This window comes from Scylla paramamosain, chromosome 2, assembly GCF_035594125.1.
Source record: "Scylla paramamosain isolate STU-SP2022 chromosome 2, ASM3559412v1, whole genome shotgun sequence".
NCBI classification, from domain to species: Eukaryota; Metazoa; Arthropoda; class Malacostraca; order Decapoda; family Portunidae; genus Scylla; species Scylla paramamosain.
The window spans coordinates 34,918,977-34,944,836 of record NC_087152.1 but is presented as its reverse complement, the minus strand read 5'-3'; the positions used below and the strand labels follow the sequence as shown (position 1 = coordinate 34,944,836).

Genomic DNA, 25,860 nt, shown 5'->3' with positions numbered 1-25,860 from the left:
GATAGACAACTTTTATTAGGGGAGAAATATTTTACAATTCTCTCATTATAAAATGATGTTAAGCCAAGCCAACAGGAAACGCTTGAGTATATCAATGGTCTGTTTCTTTACTATGGTGTGTAATGTAACAGAAAACGTCAATCAGATTTACTTTATATTCATTCTTGAGTGTGTGTGTGTGTGTGTGTGTGTGTGTGTTCACTGCACTCTGTACGTCAGGACGAGACCTTCCATTTCGCAGAAGAAATTAGGAACCAGTTTTTTTGTTACCTGTTAAGAGTAAAAAAAAAAAAAAAGTTATTCACACACACACACACACACACACACACACACACACACACACACACACACACACACACACACACACACACACACACACACACACACACACACACACACACACACACACACACACACACACACACACACACACACACACACACACACACACACACACACACACACACACACACACACACACACAGACACACACAAATCATCCCGAACTTGGCCGACCTGGTTGGTCGGCTCCAAGTGGCAACCATAGTATCGCTGTGTACTTTCTTACGGTTAATGTATACTTAATGTACGATAGTATGTATTTTAATATGTAAATTAATATGCAACATGTGGATTTTCAGCCGACAGGGTTGCCCACAAATAAACCGAATATCATTGTTATTATTAATTATCATTAATTATTAATCATTATCATTTTTGTTATTAATATTATTATCAATTTTATTTCTTGTTACTATAATTTTTATTTGTTATTTTTATTTATCATTTTTATTTGTTATTATTATTTATCATTATTATTATTATTATTATTATTATTTTTATTATTATTTTTATTATTATTATTATTATTATTATTATTATTATTATTATTATTATTATTATTATTATTATCATTATTATTATTATTATCATTATTATTATTTCTATTATTATTTCTGTTAATGCACACTTAGTTTCTCTCTCTCTCTCTCTCTCTCTCTCTCTCTCTCTCTCTCTCTCTCTCTCTCTCTCTCTCTCTCTCTCTCTCTCTAATAAACTCTAATCTCTCTCTCTCTCTCTCTCTCTCTCTCTCTCTCTCTCTCTCTCTCTCTCTCTCTCTCTCTCTCTCTCTCTCTCTCTCTCTCTCTCTCTCTCTCTCTCTCTCTCTCTCTCTCTCTAATAAACTCTAATCTCTCTCTCTCTCTCTCTCTCTCTCTCTCTCTCTCACTCTCTCTCTCTCTCTCTCTCTCTCTCTCTCTCTCTCCTCTCTCTCTCTCTCTTTAATAAACTCTCTCTCTCTCTCTCTCTCTCTCTCTCTCTCTCTCTCTCTCTCTCTCTCTCTTTAATAAACTCTAATAAACGGCTCGAAATCCGAGTGTGGTCATGTAATTAGTGGAGTGCCACAGGGATCAGTATTAGGGCCATTGTTATTTCTAATATATATCAATGACTTGGATAGTGGAATTAGTAGTGATGTTAATAAATTTGCAGATGACACAAAGATAGGTAGATTAATTAGGTCAGAATCGGATGCCATCGCCTTGCAGGCAGATTTAGATAGGATGAATGAATGGACGGACAGATGGTAAATGCAATTTAATATCAACAAATGCAAAGCACTTAGCGTAGGTAGAAGAAACCCACACAATAGGTACACATTAAACAACGAAACTCTCGTAGGTACAGGATACGAGAAAGATTTAGGAGTTATAGTTAGCTCTGAACTCCGTCTAGGAAAACAATGCATAAAGGCCAGAAACAGGATTCATTTTTAGGAGTGTTAAAAGTAGAAGGCAGGAAGTAGTATTAAAGTATACTTGGTGCTGGTCAGACCTCATCTAGACTACGCTGAGCAGTTCTGGTCCCCACATTACAGAAAAGACATAGGTCTATTAGAATCAGTACAGAGGAGAATGACTAAAAGGTTACAGGGGATGAGGAATATTCCTTACGAGGCGAGATTGAAGCTGTTAAATTTACATTCTTTAGAGAGACGTAGGTTAAGAAGAGACCTGATAGAAATTTTCAAGTGGTGTAAGGGTTATAACAAGGGGGATGTAAGCAAAATTCTTAGGATTAGAACCAGGGCAGAACAAGAAATAACGGGTTCAAGCTTGAAAAATTTAGGTTTAGGAAGGAGACAGGAAGAAATTCGCTCTCAAATAGAGTGGTAGATGAGTGGAACGGACTCAGCAATCATGTTGTGAGTGCTAGGACACTAGAGAGCTTTAAGAGAAGATTGGACAGGTTTATGGATGGGGATAATAGATGGAAATAGGTAGATATATTCCATGCAGGGACTGCCACGTGTAAGCTTGGTGGCTTCTTGCAGCTTCCCTTATTTCTTATGTTTCTCTCTCTCTCTCTCTCTCTCTCTCTCTCTCTCTCTCTCTCTCTCTCTCTCTCTCTCTCTCTCTCTCTCTCTCTCTCTCTCTCTCTCTCTCTCTCTCTCTCTCTCTCACCATCTTCCAGCAGCCTCGCTCTTCCAAGCCGTCCATGTAAGGTATCAGTTTGCCTCGGTAGGCTTCAGTCTTGTGCAGGAACTCGTACCGCATTGCTATAATCACAAAGCCGCCTGAGGGAGTGAGGAAGGCGTGAGCAGGGGCGAGAAGTTAATGAGCGAGTGGTGTGGGAGGAATCAGGTGGTGGTTAATAAAATGTTAAGAATAAAAGAGGTAGGAAGGAGGAGGAAAAAGGGAGTCACAATAATCACAACAACTACAAATATTCATATAGGAATATTAAATAGTAACTACTACTACTACTTTTTTTTTATTTAGGAGGGGCACCGGCCAGGAGCAAAAAAAATATATATATATAATATATATATATATATATATATATATATATATATATATATATATATATATATATATATATATATATATATATATATATATATATATATATATATATATATATATATATATATATATATATATATATATATATAATAAAAAAGGTCCATTGAGGTGCTGTCATCGAACAGTAAAAAGTGGACGTCAAAAATTAAAGGATAAGTGTCTTGAAACCTTTCTCTTCAAAGAGTCCAAGTCATAGGAAGGAGGAGATACAGAAGCAGGAAGGGAGTTCCAGAGTTTACCAAAGAAAGGAATGAATAATTGAGAATACTGATTACCTTTTGCATTAGAGAGGTGGGCAGAATAAGGATGAGAGAAAGAAGTAAGTCTTGTGCAGCGAGGCCGCGGAAGGAGCGGAGACATGCAGTACGCAAGATCAGAAGAGTAATTGATATGAAAATAGCGGTAAAAGATAGCAAGAGATGCAACATTTCGGCGGTGAGAAAGAGGCTGAGAACGGTCAGTTACAGGACAGGAGTTGATTCCACCATGTCTAAAAGAGCGGTATGAATGAAACCTACCTCCCCATACATAAGAAGCATACTCCATACATGGACGGATAAGGCCCCTATACAAAGTTAGCAGCGTTGAGAAAAATTACTCAGAACAACTAACTTCGTAGAAGCTGTTTTAGCTAGAGATGAGATGTGGAATTTTCAGTTTAGATAATCAGTGAAGGAGAGACCGAGGATGTTCAGCGTAAAAGAGGGGGACAGTTGAGTGTCATTGAACAAGAGGGGAAAGTTGTTTGGAAAGTTGTGTCGAGTTGATAGATGGAGGAATTGAGTTTTTGAGGTTTCTCTGCGTGAACTGTTTACTTCCTGAAGGGTCGGACATCCACGAAAAAACGTGGAAAAGTGTAGAGTGATATCATCAGCGTAGGAGTGGATAGGACAAGAAATTTGGCTTCGATCATTGATGAATAATAAATAGAAAGAGAGTGGGTGACAGGACAGAACCCTGAGGAACACCACTGTTAATAGATTTAGGAGAAGAACAGTGACCGTCTACCACAGCAGCAATAGAATAGTCAGACAGGAGGAAACTTGACATGAAGTTACAGAGAGAAGGATATAAGCCCTAGGAGGCTTGTTTGGAAATCAAAGCTTTGTGCCAGACTCTATCAAACCCTAAGGCAACAGTAAAAGTTTCACCAAAATCCCTAAGGCTGCATTTACACCAAGCGAATCGAATCGATTCAATTCATGAAGAATCATTTGACACGAGTCATTTTGAATCAGTATAGTTCCAACCGACTGAGTCTGATCAACACATTCTGTACCAAGGCAGCCTTCGAGGAGTATGGACGTATTGGCTGTTGCAGAAATAGCAGTGTTACTGTGGCTGAGGAAGCGTAGGCGTCGGCAACGAATATGGGTGCATGCAAATACAGCTATGCTAATTTTAGTATTTTGTCATATTAACTTTTATCCAAGGCAACAGCAAAAGTTTCACCAAAATTTCTAAAAGAGGATGACCAAGACTCAGTAAGGAAAGCCATAAAATGACCAGTAAAGCGGCCCCGACGGAACCCATATTGGCGATCAGATAGAAGATAGTGAAGTGATAGATGTTTAAGAATCTTCCTGTTGAGAATAGATTCAAAACTTTAGAGAGGCAGGAAATTAAAGCAATAGGACAGTAGTTTGAGAGATGGGAACGGTCACCCTTTTTAGGAACAGGCTGAATGTAGGCAAACTTCCAAGAAGGAAAGGTAAATGTAGATAGATTAGGAAGAGTTTGACTAAGCAAGGTGCAAACACGGAGGCACATTTTCTGGGAACAATAGCAGGGACCCCATCAGGTTCATAAGCCTTTCGAGGGTGAAGACCAGCGAGGGCATGGAAAACATCACGGCAAAGGATCTTGATGGGTAGCATGAAGTACTCAAAGGATGGAAGAGAGGGAGGAATAAGCCCTGAATCATCCATGATAGAGTTTTTACCAAAGGTTTGAGTAAAGAGTTCAGCTTTGGAAATAGGTGAGATGGCGGTGGTGCCATCAGGTTGAATTAAAGGAGGGAAAGTTGAAGAGGCAAAGTTATTGGAGATGGTTACTTCCTCAGGTCCCCCTAATTATCAGAGGTAAAACGCTAAAGGTAACTCCGCTTTGGGGCATCCCGAGAAAGGATTAGAGCAATAGGACAAGATACAGATAGGAGGTTGGGATCGGAGGAGCCCAATGGAGAAGACAGGGTAACACCATAAGCAGACGGTCAGGAATACGAGTAGGGTTTTGCGCCAGTTGCTCTAGGTCGTGGAGGATAGGAAAGCTAAAGGCTAGTTCACCAGTGAAGGGAGATTAAAACCAAAGCTGGTGGTGAACATTGAAGTCTCCAACGACGGAAATCTCCGCAAAAGAGAAGAGCATCAAAATATACTCCTACTACTACTACTACTACAACTACTACTACTACTACTACTAGCACTACTACTATTACTACTAGCACTACTACTACTACTACTACTACTACTACTACTACTACTACTACTGCTACTACTAGCACTACTACTACTACTAGCACTACTACTACTACTACTACTACTACTACTACTACTACTACTACTACTACATTTTTTTTTTTTTTTTTTTTTTTTTTTTTTAATACTACTACTAATACCTCCACCCCATGTTTATTGATGTGTCAATTAGGGGCTCCATTACTTGGAGGTCATTAGCCCCAGCTCCCGCTAATGACTGTGGCATCCAACCATATCTAATACTCTATGATATACACATTAGTTGTTAACTATAAATTCATTCTACCTCTACTCTATCTACTCTTATGCCACTCTCCACCACTGTAGCCTCGCAGTCGAGGCCTCCTAAGTCTGCAGGTATGGGAGTGGAATGCCTTGTCCCCCTGAGACACAGGAGGGCAGATCTGAGGAGGGAGAATGAGAGACGGCACCTCATCCATGCGACGACATGGCTCCTTGGCTGGTGCTTCTTTTCTGCCATTAGGTCGGCTAGTCTTGAGTAGAAGCACTGAGCCTTGGAGCCCATTCCGCCAGATGTGGTGAAGACCAGAGGTGTGAAGCTGCCCTGGTCAACGTGTTGGATTCTCTCCCCATACGCTCGGATCTTCTCCTGCTCATTCTTGCGGTGGGCGGCCTCCAGGGAGAGTTCGTGGTGACAGGCGGCCATCGGGTCAAAGATCCGTATGTCCATGAATGCTTTCTGTCCCCTTGTCCAGAACCCTCGTGCACTGACGTCGACTCGAGCCTCGTTGGTGGTGTTGGCTGTTCTGTAGCGCAGGTGCTCGCCGTCTAGCGGCAGGAGGGTCGGTTCAGTGGAGACATCGTGGCACACCTCCCTGAGCATGCTGGCGGTCAGATCTCTCACCTCATCGTGCCTGATACATACGAATCCCCCCTTTTTGCACGTCATGGTGTGGTTGACGTCATTGGGGAGCCACACACACAGGTACTGGGGAGTCCTTCCATCGGCCAGCCGTACCTCAGAGCAATGGCGTCGACAAATTCTTGTTTGTTGAGGCTGAAGCCCTTCGGTCTGATGGGCAGTGACGTTAGCCAGTTAGAGGCTCCCGTTTCCTGTGCAGTGAGGATTTTACTCACTGTGGTTGCAGGCAGGATGTTTATCAGGTCTTCGAGACAGTTTCGTTGATGTTGTTGCCTATCTCTAGATATAATTCGTCCTTGCTCAGTGACTGCACTTTGGGCTATTTCACCATGTGCGTCCTGAGCAATGATCTTCTCTGTGAGGGACCTGGTGAGCTTGAGGGAGTTGAGGTTCTCCACAGTCGCCAACTTCTCAGGGGAGGTGATTCCCATCCCGCCCAGTCTTGGTGGAAGTTCGAGCAGCGCCCTTTCCCCATCTCCGATGGTGTGGGATCTCAGTAACGCTGGGAGGAAGGTGTTCCTTATCGAGACCTCCAGTGGTGCAAGGAGAGGGCTGATGCCTGGGATGGTGCGCATGGCGAATCTCCATCGATGCTGCAAGCCGTGGGTGTAGGCGGAGTAGGCTGCATGAGGCTCAGTCCTGGCCATGTCAGACAGGACTTCCACCTCATGTATCCCACTCATGGCACAACACTTTTTTTTATCCACTCCTTCACCTTTTCTCCTATGTACTCCTTCTTGAACTCCTCTGTTCCGATGACAGCACCCAGATGCCGTTGTCCATCCTTTGTTATTATAACTCCACTGCCACTGAAGTTATCCACTGCACTGTCATAGTGTTCAGGCTTTACAATAAGGACGGACTTTGCGGCATTGGGTGTGTACCCTATGATGGGACCATTGTCGTTCACTAAGCCCCACCATTTTTTCAAGTCTGTTATTTTGCCGGCCCCTGACAGGTCATCCGCGTACGCCACTTGCTTCACACTCGTTTTCTCATATGAGATAACTTGTTGCAGCACTGAAAGTCCGAGGGCGTACATCGCCATGGCCACTGGGTCACCTTGTGTTGTCCCTTCCATGGACTTTAACACCTTAACACTATTACCACTATTACTACATATGTACAAATCCGAGGGGTCACTATATGTGTTTTCTACATATTGTGCCAGAGAGGGACATTTTACTCGAATGTTGTGAAGCATTGTTTTTCTGTTAATAGTGTTGAAAGCGTTTTTGGCGTCCACTAATAACACCGCTTCACAATTATCTTCACTGAATATTTCCCTCATAGCGTGGATGGCGGCTTCCCCTCCTGCCTGCTGTCCTGCACATACTTCCAGGTTCCCCGCTGCCCTCCTTACGTCGTCCTTGACCACCGTCATGACGCATTTACTACTACTACTACTACTAGTACTACTACTACTACTAGTACTAGTACTACTACTACTACTACTATTAGCATTACTATTACTATTACTACTACTAGCACTACTATTACTACTACTACTACTACTACTACTACTAGCACTACTACTATTAGCACTACTACTACTACTACTACTACTACTAGCACTACTACTGCTACTAGCACTACTACTACTATTACTACTACTACTACTACTACTACTACTACTACTACTAGCACTACTACTGCTACTAGCACTACTACTACTACTACTACTACTACTAGCAGTACTACTACTACTACTTTTTTTCTCTCTGTTTTGTCATGTTCTTTTCCCGTGTCATTCTCTCCGCCTCTCCTCTCTATCATAACATAAATGACCCCGCCACCCACCCCTCTCACACAGCATCACAGCCCCGCCATTTTGCTTGTGTCACCCACCCACCCCAGACACACACAAGGACGGCTCCATGGCATCGTTATAAAGCATGATAAATTCCTTGCAAGAATATATGTACACCAATGAAATATTTAATTGAAGTCTCTGTTTATTCTTCTCTCGGTGCATTTAAATGTTGTTATTATTATTATGTACGGCACAATGCAACTTCCTCAATTTGTCTTGGTGCTTGTGACGCCTTCGCTGCTTGAGAGCCGGCCATTAGCGGTAATTGTTCTTGTTATCATGGTTGTTAGTGTTGTTATCATTATCATCATCATCATTACCATTGTTATTATTATCTTTTTTTTTTACTTTTTTTACTTTTACTACTGGTGGTGGTAGTGGTGATTGTGTTGTTGCTCATACTACTACTACTACTACTGCTGCTACTACTATTACTACTTTTTTTTATATACTACTACTACCTCCACCCCATGTTTATTGATGTGTCAATTAGGGGCTCCATTACTTGGAGGTCATTAGCCCCAGCTCCCGCTAATGACTGTGGCATCCAACCATATCTAATACTCTATAATATAGACATTAGTTGTTAACTATAAATTCACTCTACCTCTACTCTATCTACTCTTATGCCACTCTCCACCACTGTAGCCTCGCAGTCGAGGCCTCCTAAGTCTGCAGGTATGGGAGTGGAATGCCTTGTCCCCCTGAGGCACAGGAGGGCAGATCTGAGGAGGGAGAATGAGAGACGGCACCTCATCCATGCGACGACATGGCTCCTTGGCTGGTGCTTCTTTTCTGCCATTAGGTCGGCTAGTCTTGAGTAGAAGCACTGAGCCTTGGAGCCCATCCCGCCAGATGTGGTGAAGACCAGAGGTGTGAAGCTGCCCTGGTCAACGTGTTGGATTCTCTCCCCATACGCTCGGATCTTCTCCTGCTCATTCTTGCGGTGGGCGGCCTCCAGGGAGAGTTCGTGGTGACAGGCGGCCATCGGGTCAAAGATCCGTATGTCCATGAATGCTTTCTGTCCCCTTGTCCAGAACCCTCGTGCACTGACGTCGACTCGAGCCTCGTTGGTGGTGTTGGCTGTTCTGTAGCGCAGGTGCTCGCCGTCTAGCGGCAGGAGGGTCGGTTCAGTGGAGACATCGTGGCACACCTCCCTGAGCATGCTGGCGGTCAGATCTCTCACCTCATCGTGCCTGATACATACGAATCCCCCCTTTTTGCACGTCATGGTGTGGTTGACGGAATTGGGGGAGCCACACACACAAGTACTGGGGAGTCCTTCCATCGGCCAGCCGTACCTCAGAGCAATGGCGTCGACAAATTCTTGTTTGTTGAGGCTGAAGCCCTTCGCTCTGATGGGCAGTGACGTTAGCCAGTTAGAGGCTCCCGTTTCCTGTGCAGTGAGGATTTTTCTCACTGTGGTTGCAGGCAGGATGTTTATCAGGTCTTCGAGACAGTTTCGTTGATGTTGTTGCCTATCTCTAGATATAATTCGTCCTTGCTCAGTGACTGCACTTTGGGCTATTTCACCATGTGCGTCCTGAGCAATGATCTTCTCTGTGAGGGACCTGGTGAGCTTGAGGGAGTTGAGGTTCTCCACAGTCGCCAACTTCTCAGGGGAGGTGATTCCCATCCCGCCCAGTCTTGGTGGAAGTTCGAGCAGCGCCCTTTCCCCATCTCCGATGGTGTGGGATCTCAGTAACGCTGGGAGGAAGGTGTTCCTTATCGAGACCTCCAGTGGTGCAAGGAGAGGGCTGATGCCTGGGATGGTGCGCATGGCGAATCTCCATCGATGCTGCAAGCCGTGGGTGTAGGCAGAGTAGGCTGCATGAGGCTCAGTCCTGGCCATGTCAGACAGGACTTCCACCTCATGTATCCACTCCTTCACCTTTTCTCCTATGTACTCCTTCTTGAACTCCTCTGTTCCGATGACAGCACCCAGATGCCGTTGTCCATCCTTTGTTATTATAACTCCACTGCCACTGAAGCTATCCACTGCACTGTCATAGTGTTCAGGCTTTACAATAAGGACGGACTTAGCGGCATTTGGTGTGTACCCTATGATGGGACCATTGTCGTTCACTAAGCCCCACCATTTTTTCAAGTCTTTTATTTTGCCGGCCCCTGACAGGTCATCCGCGTACGCCACTTGCTTCACACTCGTTTTCTCATATGAGATAACTTGTTGCAGCACTGAAAGTCCGAGGGCGTACATCGCCATGGCCACTGGGTCACCTTGTGTTGTCCCTTCCATGGACTTTAACACCTTAACACTATTACCACTATTACTACATATGTACAAATCCGAGGGGTCACTATATGTGTTTTCTACATATTGTGCCAGAGAGGGACATTTTACTCGAATGTTGTGAAGCATTGTTTTTCTGTTAATAGTGTTGAAAGCGTTTTTGGCGTCCACTAATAACACCGCTTCACAATTGTCTTCACTGAACATTTCCCTCATAGCGTGGATGGCGGCTTCCCCTCCTGCCTGCTGTCCTGCACATACTTGCAGGTTCCCCTACTACTGCAGGTCTACTACTACTACTACTACTACTACCACTACTACTACTACTACTACTACTACTACTACTACTACTACTACTACTACTACTACTACTACTACTACTCCTACTACTACTAGCAGTACTACTACTACTACTACTAGTACTACTACTAGCAGTACTACTAGTACTACTACTACTACTACTACTACTACTACTACTACTACTTCTACTAGCAGTACTGCTACTACTACTAGTATTACTACTACTAGCAGTACTACTACTATTACTACTACTACTACTAGCAGTACTACTACTTATAATAATATTGATAATAATAATAATAATAATAATAATAATAATAATAATAATAATAATAATAATAATAAAAATAATAATAATAATAATAATAATAATAATGATAATGATAATAATAACACCAATAATAACAATACTCACCAGGTTTGCAGGCAGATATCATTTCGTCAACACTATTAATGGGGAGATGACTTTCTGCCATCGCTCCCACTGCTACCACGAGGTTGTAGGTGTCTGTGGCAGGGAGTGGGGAGCAGGAGGAGAAAGAGGTAATGTAATATGGATTTGAAATAGAAAAAAAAAAGTAGTTGTTATTAAAGATAAATCAGATTATGGTCTAATCTGGTCGATTTTGCAAATTATGGTCATAACCCTTTCACTATAATATGCAGCAATTCACAACACTAGATGTAATGTAAGAAATCCTTTTAGGCACATACAAGAAAGACGGATAATGAAGAGAATAGATTTTGCAATTTCTAAGCACTATAATATTGGGAGGTGGCTGCAGAACAAGAAATGATGTCTCAGAGAGGTTAGTGTTTAAGAAAGGATGTGCCGAATAGCAGTAAAAGGGTTAAAATATGCCTTTCTTTACATAAGCAGTTGAATGAATAGAACGTAAGTTGATTGAATGAATTATAGATGTGTAGTAAATTATAAACACACGCACACGTGCACGCACATACTACTACTACTACTACTTACCTGGGGGAATCATAGTGTCATTATTCCCCATGTATATTTGAAAGATATTTTGGTACACATTCTTTTCCTTTAGTATCTTGATCATTCCTGAAGAGGGTTCCACAGCGTCTAGGAACCTGTGGGAAGAAAACAGTGAGAGATTTTGGAAAGTTTCAGTAGCAAAACCAATTCAGTATTTCAGGAAAACAGTGGGCACATATAGGCATACTATCTATATCACTGTCAGCAAACCCCCTCGTCTCCACTGGCACATGTCAGCAATCGTATGTGATTTTTTTTTTTTATTATAACATATATACTAACTGTATAACTTGAAACGAGGATTTTTTTTTTTACGAGTCAAGCAACCTCCAAAAGGTAGTTCCTCGGGGTGTAGAGAGAGAGAGAGAGAGAGAGAGAGAGAGAGAGAGAGAGAGAGAGAGAGAGAGAGAGAATCAATTATATACATCGTGCGTGTGTATGTGTGTGCACCTGAGCCTGTATGTGTGCCTGTGCCTGTGTGTGTGTGTGTGTGTGTGTGTGTGTGTGTGTGTGTGTGTGTGCAAAAAATCAAATTTAAGCCATTACCTTCCTTTTCTACCTAGCTATTTGGCAAACAAGTCCACACATCCTCTTCACCCCTTTCGTTTTACCTGAAGCCTGCCCCGGCCAACTTCACTCCCACAATTCCGGTACCTGCCGCCACATCCAGGACGCGGAAGGTGGAGCGCAGATGAGATGGGACATGGCACATTATCTCTTCTAGAGCTATTTGTGGTCCTTTGTATGTCTCAGGCGAAAGGGCCTTATGATGAGGAAGAAATAAAAAAAAAAAAGTTGGTATTAGCAAGAGAGGTGAGAAGAGAAGGAACGGAAGATAGAGAGGTGAAGAGAGGAGGATGCCGAGGAGGAAGGAAGGAAGTAAGTCTGGAAAATAAATAAGTCAAGTAGTAAGAAAAATAATTAAGGAAGGACGCTAGGAAGGAAAGAAAGGAAGATAACAATTAAGTTGAGAAGAATAGAGATACGAAGGCAAAATGAAGAGGAGGAGGGGAAGAAGGGAGGGAGAGGAAGGAAGTGATGTTTAGATATTTCTGAATTTTAAATAGTAACTGAAAAGTAATTACCACCACCAACAGGAACAACAACAACAACAACAACACCAAGTACACTCACCTTGTCATAATCAGCAGACCACTTGTCATAGTAGGCCGTCACTTGGTTTGGTTCAAGTCCTTCCTGGTGGCACGGCAAATTCAACAAATCGGTTGAAATCCTGATGGCACTCATCTGGAGGGACATTAGTAATAAGGATAAACTGGCAGTCAAACCGAAGATGTTGACCGTTTTCTAAGGGTGCGTCCACACGATCGAACAATGTCTATCGGACAAACACTGTTACCATATCGCAAGGCGAAGCAAGATGACGTCATAAGCATTGAAACGTGGGAAGCTGATATGGCAACAAAGAGTGGTACCAGATGAAGTTGTATACCATAGTTTCTACTCCATTCAGCAAGCAAAGACCGGCAGACAATCTTTGAAGATGATGTCCGCTGGCAACACACAGGTATTTAAGTCAGTGTTAGTTTGGGCTCGGGAGACAGGTGGTTGTTGTTAGTGCGGTACATCATAACCATGGTGCACGATAAGATAAACAAAATCATGTTGAGATGGCAGGTGAGACCTAATCAATTAACAGCTTCAGTTCATCCGATAAGCAAGTAAATTCATCTTGTGCCTGGTAATGTCGTATTTCCACGCCTCTGTCCCGCCAGACAGTGTCCGAGGTTCTGAAACTACGAACATAGGGTGCTCGCTACTGACGTCATCAGAGCTCCTTTTTGCTTCCCATTGTTAAGGGGGCTGCCTCGGATTCAAATCATCATATAGAAAGAATGGTTCAATTTTCATGATATTATAACAATGTTCAGACTATTAAAAAAAAAAAAATGCTTCAGACAAAAAACCAAGCAATTCTAATCATTAGTTTTTTTTTGTTTTGTTTTTTATTATTTTTTTTTATTATTTAAATAAAGAGAAATTTAAACTTTCACTACTTCTCTAATTTTGCTTGTGTTGTGTATTTCAAGAGCTCATTTTAAAGATTTACTTATCTATAAAATCCTTTGGGGAAATTTTTAAATATTGATAACTTTCAAGATATAATATGTAATAGTAAAAATCGAAATTAAATAATTTTTGGATTTAATTGCAGGAAAACCTAATTATTTAACAAAAAATCTGCCAATGTTAAATCTTCTGTTTATCATACTCTGCAAAATAAACTTAACAGATTCAAAATCGGCCAATAACCAGTCAAAAAAGTTATTACGAGAAAACGGCCATCAAACTTTGAATAAGATTTACACCTATAACAATCCACTTCACAGAAATTTTTATTAAAGAAGTTTTATAGTACTTTTAATGTAGTTTTCAAAACAACAAACAAGCAAACAATTGGTTGAGAATTAGGAACGATATAACATTTTTAATTCAAGTATCCAGAACGTTTTTCTATGGCGCCTCTTGAAATAATGGGTAATGTTACTATATTATATAAACTAATTATGGAAAGTAAAATAGAGGTCCATAGTTTCTCCAAGGAGGTTCAAACTCTCCCACACGACCCAAGGGGTGGTTCACATTCATAATATTCATAAATGGCTTCAATAACATGTTTTCTAATTTCCTTATACTCAAGCTGGTTGGTACTGCATTAGATAATTAGACGGTTCCTCTTTAATTTGATAGGTATATTATATACCTGTCATTTCTACATGTGCTAGTGACTTTAGTCACAGGTATGGATAACTGAAAGATTAAATTAAGAGGATATAACTCACAATTTAGCTGAGAATCGTCGAGGTTTAACAGTCGTACAGGCTTCCACGCCTTGCTTGCCGTGACTGGTACGTATGAATACGTCTGAGGTACTCACGCGTTCAGATAACAGCATTGACTGGGTCTTCAGCTTCAGACGGATTCGTTATGTTCATTTATTAAAATATACAATAAAAGAGCGTTATTGCCAGCAATTATAACATAAAATAAATCAGTCTTATGAATGAAAGATTGAAAGGTAAAAGTTATTATATCTCGTCTTAACAGTTTAGTTACATTTTCCTCAGTTATAACAATTATAGTAACGAACCGAAAAATCTTGTCACCTCGCGGGCCACTTAAGACCATCCCCGCGGGTCACATTTGGCACGCGGGCCATAAGTTTGACACCCCTGATTTAAATCCCAGAATGGACCTTTAAATATGCGCGCTTTCAGGAATAAACATACGCCTGGCATAGCTGATGCGTACAGTTATCTCTTTATTCCGGAATCTGTAAATCGACTTCGTGAACCATTTTTGGTATCTGAATGCGATGCAATCCCCTTAACAGTTAACAGTGGGTGTTCGATGGACGATATTCGACCGTGTGGACGCACCCTAAGGCTGTTCCTGATTTAAAAAACAAACATTTTCACGTACAATAAACTCCCCTCACCTCACCTCACTGGACTGGCTATTAGAAAAGCGGGAGAAATACAAAGACCAGCTATAGTTTATGGGACTGAGATGTGGCCACTAAAGAGGCCTCATGAACAAAAAACTGCAAGTGGCAGATGCTGGATGAATTACATCAAGAAAAACTAAGACTAGAGATTGTTTTGAGAGAGGAACGGTTGAAGTAGCGGAGGCTTCAAGAGAAATACTACAAGAGGACTGAAGTGGTTTGGCCACGTCATGTAGGAAGACCATGTGTGCTGGAAGGTTATGGACATGGAAAATGACTGCAGAAAAGGAAGAGAGACTGAAATCTCGATGGAAGAATAATATTGCAAAGGACATTCGGGAAAAAGGTCTGAGGAAAAGGGATACGCAAGAAAGGAAAAGATGAAAAAGGCCTGCAAGAAGCACCCTATATAAAAATTAATTAAAGCTGAAGACAAAGAAGAAGAAACTTAATAAAATTTTAGAATGGTATCCAGAGGTAAAATTTAAATTGACGTCGTGTTATTGAAACGGTTATGTTAGTTTGTATTTGTGTAGCAGCAGATTGTAAGCCGTTTGTGGGTATGTAATTTGATATTATCGAATTATGGATTTATATACATGGATGGTAACGCTTAAGAATGGATTTGTGTATGATTTTTCTTCCGATGGTATAGTCAAGAAAAGGATACTTGCTCAGAGATATTTTCCATGCACAGTACCTTTAACTGATGCGTGGGTGGGTATGCGTGAAAGCGAGAGAAGTGTTGCGTTTGAGAGGCTGACTAGGTCTGAGTTACCGCCTCTCTGTTGAGCCTTATTTATGAAAGAGAAGGGAAGGGTAGGAGGGGACGAGAGGAGATGGAGGAGGGGAGGAGGAGAGGAGGGGAGGAGAAGGTCAGCAGGAGGGAAGTTAGGGAGGACAAAGCGTTCAAACTTCATAAAGTTACATTCTTAAAAACGAGAGGAATTGTATCTTTCAACCAATATCAAATAACATAAAAGAAGTTTCAAGAGCACACTTCACTCATTTATGGGCAAAGGTGATCAATGGACATGCGAAGTGTAATCACGTCATGTAAACACTGTCAAGTTTATAGCTGCTGATTTGCTGCCCCAGCCTTTAGAGAGAGGTACTGCTCCACGAGCCGCCTCTCGCTTGTTAGTATGGCATAGTAGATGTGGCAACATTGAGTCTTGGTCTATAAATACTTCTGATTAATACCAAAAAAAAAAAAAATCGTGTGTAAGTAAGTAAATATTTATTGCTACATGTATACAAATATGTACATTATTTACAATGGATAGCATTGTAACAAACTGTCCATCGAGCCGAGTTTCCTTAATGAGCAAAATAAGTTTGAAGATTATGCTTTCAGCGTCCTGAAAAAAAAGTAAATAAAATAAATAAATAAATAAATAAATAAATAAATAAATAAATAAATAAATAAATAAATAAATAAAAAGAATATATATATATATATATATATATATATATATATATATATATATATATATATATATATATATATATATATATATATATATATATATATATATATATATATATATATATATATATATGTGTGTGTGTGTGTTACATTATGCAAAAAATCATATCTATTAAGAGGGAGTTGATATTATGAAGAATAGTAACAATAATAATAATAGTAAAAATGATAACCATGATAATAGTAGTAGTAGTAATAATAATAATGATAATAATAATAATAATAATAATAATAACACACATACGCACCTACACTCAAGCACTCACACACATACCCACATGCACCCACACACAAGTACCCACGCGCCTGCGGGCACGCACATAAACTGTGAGAGGGTAGTAGATGCAGGCGACAGGCCTGTGCTTACATGACAAACTACTGTTGATCCAGCAGAGTCAGCCTGGCGCTGGGAATAACAACAACAACCCTCGTGGGAAGCGAGGACTGACCAGAGGACACTGCAGTGTTGCCAAATCTACCGATAAACCGGTAGATCTACTGGATATTTGATGACTCTACCGATATACCGAATGATTTCAAAAATAAGATCAAATAAGGTGTCGATCAAACCTACCGATATATCTACCGAGATTCAATATCATGAAAGAGAGAGAGAGAGAGAGAGAGAGAGAGAGAGAGAGAGAGAGAGAGAGAGAGAGAGAGAGAGAGAGAGAGAGAGAGAGAGAGAGAGAGAGAGAGAGAGAGAGAGAGAGATGTGTTTAGAATTTCTGGACTTTGTTCTCCCAATATTCAACACTCTTAGTCTGCAAATGCAATCAGAGTCCACAAATTCACAAGCTAAATAAATCAGTGTTCCAGGCCTTTAGATCCTTGCTTGACTGATATCTTAAAAATGATTATCTGAGAAAAACTCCACTAAGCATTATAGAATTTAAGGATCCTAAGAACTTTAAGAACCTCTCCTCAATCTATCTGGGAGCTAAGGTAGGCATGTCACTCCATCAAGGGCATAATCTATCCCCTCAAGATGTGCAAATATTTCGGCAACGATGTCAAATATTTCTCGTAGAAGCAGCAACTCAAATATGCAAAAGGTTTCCATTTGCAGAAACTACTTTCCAGCATCTGGAAGCATTAGATCCTAACGTGGTAAGAAGTAAGTCAGTGGATTCACTTGCTACTTTAATGAGCTCACTTCCAAGCCTTGTTCCCAGTCAGGCAGTTCAAGCTCTGGATTCAGAATGGCGGCTGTTAAGGAATAGTGACATATTGTGTACTAGGAGTGACGCAAGCGTAACTGAGTTTTGGGTAAGAGTGCAAAACGCAAAACTGGGAGATGGAAATCCAATGTATCCACATTTAGCTTCCTTCAAGCTGAGGTTGCTCTGTTTGCCTCACTCAAGTGCTAGCGTTGAGAGAACGTTTTCAGCCATAAACCGCATGAAGACTACACTGAGAAATAGACTCTCTACAAAAACTATTACCGGTTTGCTACACACTAAGAGACTTGTATCTAATGCTAATTGTCATAGTTTTAAAATAACAGAAGGACTAAGACAAGGGTTGAATAGTGATATGTACAAAAAAAATCTTGCATTGATCATAAAGCCACGGAAGATGATGATGCCAGTGATGAGGATTAAATGTTTTGCTTCCTATCTAGTGATTCTGGAATCAAATGGTTGCATACTTTTTGTGGTTTAAATGTATGTTTAATATTTCAAATTTAATGCTATTTATTAACAGTTTGGGACCTCTCGAATGTCATTTTTGTTCATTTCTTTCAGATACTACTTTTCATGTTTGGTAATGTTTAATCCATTTCATTTTGTGCATTGTAAATAGATCAAAGTGTTCCTGTTTTGGTATCTTAGTAATTTGAGTGCCGGAAGAGATTAAAACTAGAAATTGTCTGCGGGATTGCCAGCATGATTTAGCTCTAATTGTATATTCTTTTGCAACAAGAAACCTTTCCAATAAAAAATCGTAAGTTTGTAACCAAAGAAGAGATGAGATGAAAATACATTACTTAAATTTGTTCTCCTTTGGTAGATAATATAAAATACATCCTATGTGCAATGTTTAAGCTATCTAAGTACACCCACAGTAGTTACACACACACACACACACACACACACACACACACACACACACACACAAACCGCGTAGTGTAGTGGTTAGCACGCTCGGCTCACAACCAAGAAAGCCCGGGTTCCAATCCCGGGCGCGGCGAGGCAAATGGGCGACCCTCTGTTCACCTAGTAGCAAGTACGAGTAGGTACGGGATGTAACCCGAGGGGGTTGTGACCTCGCTGTCTCGGTGTGTGGTGTGTCAGTGGTCTCAGTCCTACCCAAAGATCAATCACTATGAGCTCTGAGCTCTTTCCGTAGGGGTACGGCTGGCTTGTTGACCAGCAGACGACCGTAGGTGAATCACACACACACACACACACACACACACACACACATACATATATATATATATATATATATATATATATATATATATATATATATATATATATATATATATATATATATATATATATATATATATATATATATATATATATATATATATATATATATATATATATATTCAGGTACCATAAGAGCAATATTAAAAATCTACCGGAAAATTTTTCCAACCTACTGATTTTTTTTTTGTAAAATCTACTGAGAATTCATCAATCCCATCTGGAAACACTGCAGGACAGAAACAAAGTATCTCTGTTGAGCGGAGGTCGTGTGTTCAGCGATCTCCGTCTTCACGAAGCTTCCCGTCAGCGTCTCCGTCAGTGCCTCGCGGAGGATTGACTAAGACTAATGTGTAGTGTCCTGTCTTCAGACTCAGGGAGTGCTGACGCTTGTGCTCTCGACGCGCCGGGAGACATTCCCCTTCGGTGCCTCCGTCACCGACCCCTCCGGCATCCCGGGGGGTAGTTGGAGTGTATTATAGGACTAGATAGTGTACAGCAAATTAGTTCGACATCTGCAAGTAGTGGAAGCGTCCCGAGTGCCACAGCATTGGGCCTTGCGCACAGCAACGCACCGGCCCGAGGGGAGCCTGGGCCCGGAAAACTCTACGGATGTTGAATACCATCCTTCACAAACAAACCTCGACAGAGACCAGCGGTGACCAACCAGTCTAGCCGGTGACCCAGAGCCACAACACCCCTCCTGCACGTCCCTGTCGCCGCCTCTGCCCAGGGGAGGCTGTGCAGTTGACGGTGGCGGACAGCTTTCTTCCGTCCCGGCCACCGCGGGAGCAACATCATCGAGGGAGAGGTACCCCAGCCTAGCCGGTGATTCAGAGCCACATTGCCCCTCCTGCACACCTCTACCGGCACCTCTGCCCAGGGAAGGCAGTGCATTTAACGGTGATGGACGGCTCGTTCACATTCCGGCCACCTCAGGAGCAACATCGCCGAGGGTGATTTACTCCAACTTAAGGCATGATTGAGCGGGCCGACAGGCGGCCCTGAGGGACCCTGCTGTGCTGCTGGAGCCCCCGGGTGAGGACAAGGAGGGTGGCCCCTCGGCATAGCCAAGGGAATTACCAGCTAACCCAACACCTGAAAGTAGAGGTGTCGGGGGTGAAGACATGCCATGCCACTGGCCGATTGGATAGAACGTAGGTTAGCAGTGGGGGACAGCAACCCCCTAAGGAGTCGCCGGGGTAACAATAATAATAAATAAAATAGACAGAATCCATCGCTAACTACCATGTTTTAGTGCGTATATGCAGTTTGGTTGAGCTTTAACCAAGATATATTTTCTGAGATTAGTAAGTTACCACCCGCCCAAGAAAAAAATAAGTAAATAAATAAACGCACATGGATTACCACCAATTGTCTCATTCCTCTGCTAGTAGCAGCATCGCTACAATATGTATCACATAATGATTATGTTTAGATTTATGGGTTAATTTAGTCATATTCACTGATGCCGTTTCAAATTTAAGCACGCGCGGTATTCTAGCATACCGAATTCCTGTGCACATCCCTACAAAAAACACATGCACGCACAGCACACCCACACACCACACCACCCACGCACCCACTTGTCTTACTTTCTTGCATTGGTCTCCACTGCTGACAATGAAAGTATAAGACACATATGTAGAATCCTTGAATGCTACTGTTGCCCATGGACAGTTTTGCCTCTAGTCTGCATTATAATAGTCTCTCAAGTAACTGTAACAGTAGGTGATAGACTCGCACCGTTCAAGAATAGACAACGACAACAATGAAATGACAGCCTGGGCGAGCGTGTTTGTGTACATGCGGCCGCGTCTCACGGCAGCATTGTGACGGTTCTTACCGCGGGATCACACTTGTGTCAAATTATAAGTGCTGGGTCAATCAACAGACACTATCTTGTACCACGTTTGCCTCTTGCATGGGCGTGAAAGCCGCAAGTTATGCATGAAAATTAATACCTAACCACACAATTACTGCTTACATATATGTGGTTCACTAATCTCTGAAGGTATTAATATAATGCCTCATTAGTACCTACTGCATAGGTACTAAGAAATTACGTACACACAACTTTAGGAAATGTTTCTTGCCTATACACACTATAATTCACTTCACTGTCTATATATACATATTCTAGACTGTATGAAAATACAAAACAAGCTAAATACCTTTTTTACTTCAATGGGGAAGCTTAAACCTTAAATCTAAGAATAATTACTACCTGCGTCTTTGTTATGGCTCACATCTTACTGTGCAATAATAATAAGTACAATGAATACTATAAGCTTACATTCAAATCCTTTGTAACAAGTATGATGCTACACAGTTCAAAAGTTTATTCTGCATTCATAAATAAAATAGGTCATTATAAAAAATAGATTCCCAGAAAGGTACTCTTGCTTATATCCATTTAATGACCTTTACAAACATTGACACAGGATGATCCTACTCGAACATTGCTCGCGTTGTTCGAGACATGATCATCACAGAAACAGCAAAGTAACAATAACAGCAAATTAACATACTAATATTAGCAAATTTAATGCATCATAACGATCCCCCTTCTCGATGTTAGCTGCAAACAAAGCTGACGTATCGCAATCTTTTATGGGGACGCACAGCACAGCCAGATCTCGTAGGGAGACAGGAACGAAGCGTTGGTGTAGCCTAGATGTTGTTTTCGGTCTGTTGGTAGTTTGGTTAGCTTGATGTAAGGCAGTGTGTGAGGGAGAGAGGGGAAGCCGGGAGTGGAGGGAGAGGTGGTTGAATGATACACGTCTTAACTACGTGACGCAAAACCTGCCTTTTCAGAACGCCTTCTTGGCTCTTGCCATCTTCTCCCTTGAAAGCCAAGAGTAATCTCCTTAATAAACACATTTAGCAGTGCACTGTAGTGCACTGCTAAATGTGTCAAACAAGCTGTGCCAAAATGACATACTGCTCCAACTGTTTATTTAGGAAATATTTACGAAAAACAATCCCTCATAGGGTGTGCAATGAATCAGCATACGGCATTAATTCCCGATAGATTAAAAACAAGTCTAGATCAAGAGGGAGAGCCGTTAAACTAACTACATTGATAAAGCAAGAACTATTTTCTAGCTGTCGCAAACAACTCTACGCATATCTGTGAACACTCTTGTTGTGTGTGATTCACCTACGGTCGTCTGCTGATCACCCAACCAGCCGTTCCCCTACGGAAAGAGCTCAGAGATCATAGTGACGGATCTTTGGGTAGGACTGAGACCACTTACACACCACACACCGGGACAGCGAGGTCACGACCCCTCGGGTTACATCCCGTACCTACTTGCTGTTAGGTGAACAGGGGCTACACATTAAGAGGCTCGCCCATTTGCCTCGCCGCTCCCGGGATTCAAACCATCTTCTTGGTAGTGAACCGAGCGTGCTAACCACTACACTACGCGGTGTGTGTGTGTGTGTGTGTGTGTGTGTGTTCTATTTCTTCTCAAGTTTTCCTTTATCAACTAAAGCTACAAAACTCTAGAGCAGGTCTATCGGGACACATGGACATCTAGTGAGGTCCTTCAAATTATAGTGTTCGGCGAGCAACGGTGATCGAATTAAATATTCCATGCAGGTTTGCTGAGTAGGCGAGGAGGTGAGAGGTTCTCGAACATATTCGTTTCCCTTCCGCCAACCACCTCTCCACGTGGGTGTACCTATTTATTCATCATCCTATCTCCTTTCCACTACACGCTGTGACCGTGATGAAAAGCAACTATTCCTTAAACTAGGGAAGGAAGTGCATTATATTAAACTGAACTTTTTTTTTTATGTAGGAAAGACACTGGCCAAGGGCAACACAAATCAAATAAAAAAAATATGCCCACTGAAATGCCAGTCCCATAAAAGGGTCAAAGCAGTGGTCAAAAATTGATGAATAAGTGTCTTGAAACCTCCCTCTTGAAGGAGTTCGAGTCATAGGAAGGTGGAAATACAGAAGCAGGCAGGGAGTTCCAGAGTTTACCAGAGAAAGGGATGAATGATTGAGAATACTGGTTAACTCTTGCGTTAGAGAGGTGGACAGAATAGGGGTGAGAGAAAGAAGAGAGTCTTGTGCAGCGAGGCCGCGGAAGGAGGGGTGGCATGCAGTTAGCAAGATCAGAAGAGCAGTTAGCATGAAAATAGCGGTAGAAGACAGCTAGATATGCAACATTGCAGCGGTGAGAGAGAGGCTGAAGACAGTCAGTTAGAGGAGAGGAGTTGATGAGACGAAAAACTTTTGATTCCACCCTGTCTAGAAGAGCAGTATGAGTGGAACCCCCCCAGATATGTGAAGCATACTCCATACATGGACGGATAAGGCCCTTGTACAGAGTTAGCAGCTGGGGGGGGTGAGAAAAACTGGTGGAGACGTCTCAGAACACCTAACTTTATAGAAGCTGTTTTAGTTAGAGATGAGATGTGAAATTTCCAGTTCAGATTATAAGTAAAGGACAGACCGAGTATGTTCAGTGTAGAAGAGGGGGACAGTTGAGTGTCATTGAAGAAGAGGGGATAGTTGTCTGGAAGGTTGTGTCGAGTTGATAGATGGAGGAATTGAGTTTTTGAGGCATTGAACAATATCAAGTTTGCTCTGCCCCACTCAGAAATTTTAGAAAGATCAGAAGTCAAGCGTTCTCTGGCTTCCCTGCGTGATATGTTTACCTCCTGAAGGGTTGGACGTCTATGAAAAGACGTGGAAAAGTGCAGGGTGGTATCATCAGCGTAGGATTGGATAGGACAAGAAATTTGGTTTAGAAGATCATTAATGAATAATAAGAAGAGAGTGGGTGACAGGACAGAACCCTGAGGAACACCACTGTTAATAGATTTAGGAGAAGAACAGTGACCATCTACCACAGCAGCAATAGAACGGTCAGAAAGGAAACTTGAGATGAAGTTACAGAGAGAAGGATAGACACCGTAGGAGAGTAGTTTGGAAATCAAAGCTTTGTGCCAGACTCTATCAAAAGTTTTTGATATGTCCAAGGCAACAGCAAAAGTTTCACCAAAATCTCTAAAAGAGGATGACCAAGACTCAGTAAGGAAAGCCAGAAGATCACCAGTAGAGCGGCCTTGACGGAACCCATACTGGCGATCAGATAGAAGGTTGTGAAGTGATAGATGTTTAAGAATCTTCCTGTTGAGGATAGATTCAAAAACTTTAGATAGGCAGGAAATTAAAGCAATAGGACGGTAGTTTGAGGGATTAGAACGGTCACCCTTTTTAGGAACAGGTTGAATGTAGGCAAACTTCCAGCAAGAAGGAAAGGTAGATGTTGACAGAGCTGAAAGAGTTTGACTAGGCAAGGTGCAAGCACCTTGCCTAGAAAGAGCTTTTACACATCTGTCTACCTATTTATCTATATCTATTTACTTGCATATCTACCTACTGTACAACTATCTAAGTTTCTATTGTCCATCTGTCTTTACGTCTTTCCACTTATCTGAATCTCTGTCTTTGTAATAATTGTTATTCTCATATTCCTACCTCTTTGTCATTTCACTATTCTTTTGGAAATTAAATAAGAATGCCAAATAAAAGCTGTTAACGCAAAGTAGAGACGTAAAAGAAAGAAAACATTCATATCATCATAAAAAATAATGATAATGATAACCAAAATAAGCATAAATAAGCAGTGAGCATAAAGGCAATTCGATACGTACACAGAATTAGTTATTCCCCATTCTCAGCAATAAAAACACATTCAGATGCACTTGATCATCCCTTTACTGAGAAACACTTCAAAATATTACACAAAGCTGACGCACATAAAGATATTAAAATATTAAAACATTAGAGGCTCTTTACATTAAACATTCAAAACCTGAATCAAACAACCAATTATTATCATCCCAACTATACATTTTATAAACACTGCTCGGAGCTTCGGATTCCGGCTTAGCAACGAGTTTAACTCCCACGGCGTCACACAGTCAGTCCTAACCTCCCCACCAGCAAGAGCAGGTTTGTTTTACCACACTATATATATATATATATATATATATATATATATATATATATATATATATATATATATATATATATATATATATATATATATATATATATATATATAGTCATTATAAGATTCTCTCTCTCTCTCTCTCTCTCTCTCTCTCTCTCTCTCTCTCTCTCTCTCTCTCTCTCTCTCTCTCTAGTGTTGTCTATGAGCTACTGGTATGAGGGGAATTGATATGGAAGTAAATGGTGGTTTCATGGTGTAGGTACAGTAAATTCACTTCAGGTAGGTAGAAGTAATCCAGTGTTTACTGTGAAGCCTTGTTGCAAAGCTGATCCTGGTTGTGCTGTCCGATTGGTATGTGCACAATGGCATTTCTCAACTGGGAACTATGGGGCCCAAGAGAGTAGTGTGTAAAGAGTGCTATGTTAGGGTTATTCCCCATCTTGGGGGAAGACATACAAGGTATTGAGATAGCTGAATAGATAGTGAGTTTTATAGTAATCAATGCACAGCAAATATGAAAGCTATACACTGTGGGTGTATAGAAAGTGGAATTACCTGAGAAAGGCTGTAGGTGAGTAAAATGGAAGAATTCGGTAGCTTAGATGTAAGGGATGATGAGAGTGGAGAATAGGATCTTGGAGAGTGAGATGTGTTGTTGTTGAATGCATAAAGAGTCATGCATTAGCCATCCACATGTTGCAGACTCAATTGTGAAAATGACAACTAACAGCGAAATACCTGTAATTGGCTAATCTCCAATGAGGGACAGTTTCTCTCTCTCTCTCTCTCTCTCTCTCTCTCTCTCTCTCTCTCTCTCTCTCTCTCTCTCTCTCTCTCTCTCTCTCTCTCTCTCTCTCTCTCTCTCTCTCTCTCTCTCTCTCTCTCTCTCTCT

General features: G+C 41.4%; 1 protein-coding gene and 1 long non-coding RNA gene across 4 annotated transcripts in view; one reads left to right on the top strand and one right to left on the bottom strand.

Annotated features, from left to right (window-relative positions):
- Nucleotides 1–15,850, bottom strand: LOC135114035 (methyltransferase-like protein 27). 2 transcript variants are annotated; one of them, XM_064029691.1, is made up of 7 exons: nt 15,761–15,850; nt 12,726–12,839; nt 12,203–12,354; nt 11,571–11,686; nt 11,004–11,096; nt 2,463–2,575; nt 1–270 (listed from the first exon to the last, which is right to left on the bottom strand). In XM_064029691.1, exons 2-7 carry the CDS (start codon nt 12,837–12,839, stop codon nt 199–201), a joined length of 660 nt encoding a protein of 219 aa, XP_063885761.1. In that variant the 5' UTR covers nt 15,761–15,850; the 3' UTR covers nt 1–198. The 2 variants fall into 2 exon arrangements, with proteins under 2 accessions (XP_063885761.1, XP_063885751.1); XM_064029681.1 differs by lacking the exon at nt 15,761–15,850 and adding an exon at nt 14,396–14,499.
- Nucleotides 13,008–25,860, top strand: part of LOC135114045 (uncharacterized) — a 40,188-nt gene continuing 27,335 nt past the window's right edge. The window contains exon 1 of one of the 2 annotated variants that reach the window (XR_010275190.1): nt 13,008–13,119. This is a non-coding gene — a long non-coding RNA (uncharacterized LOC135114045). Of the gene's footprint in view, nt 13,120–24,930; nt 24,968–25,860 lie in introns of those variants that run through there. The other variant, XR_010275185.1, reaches the window with a different exon arrangement.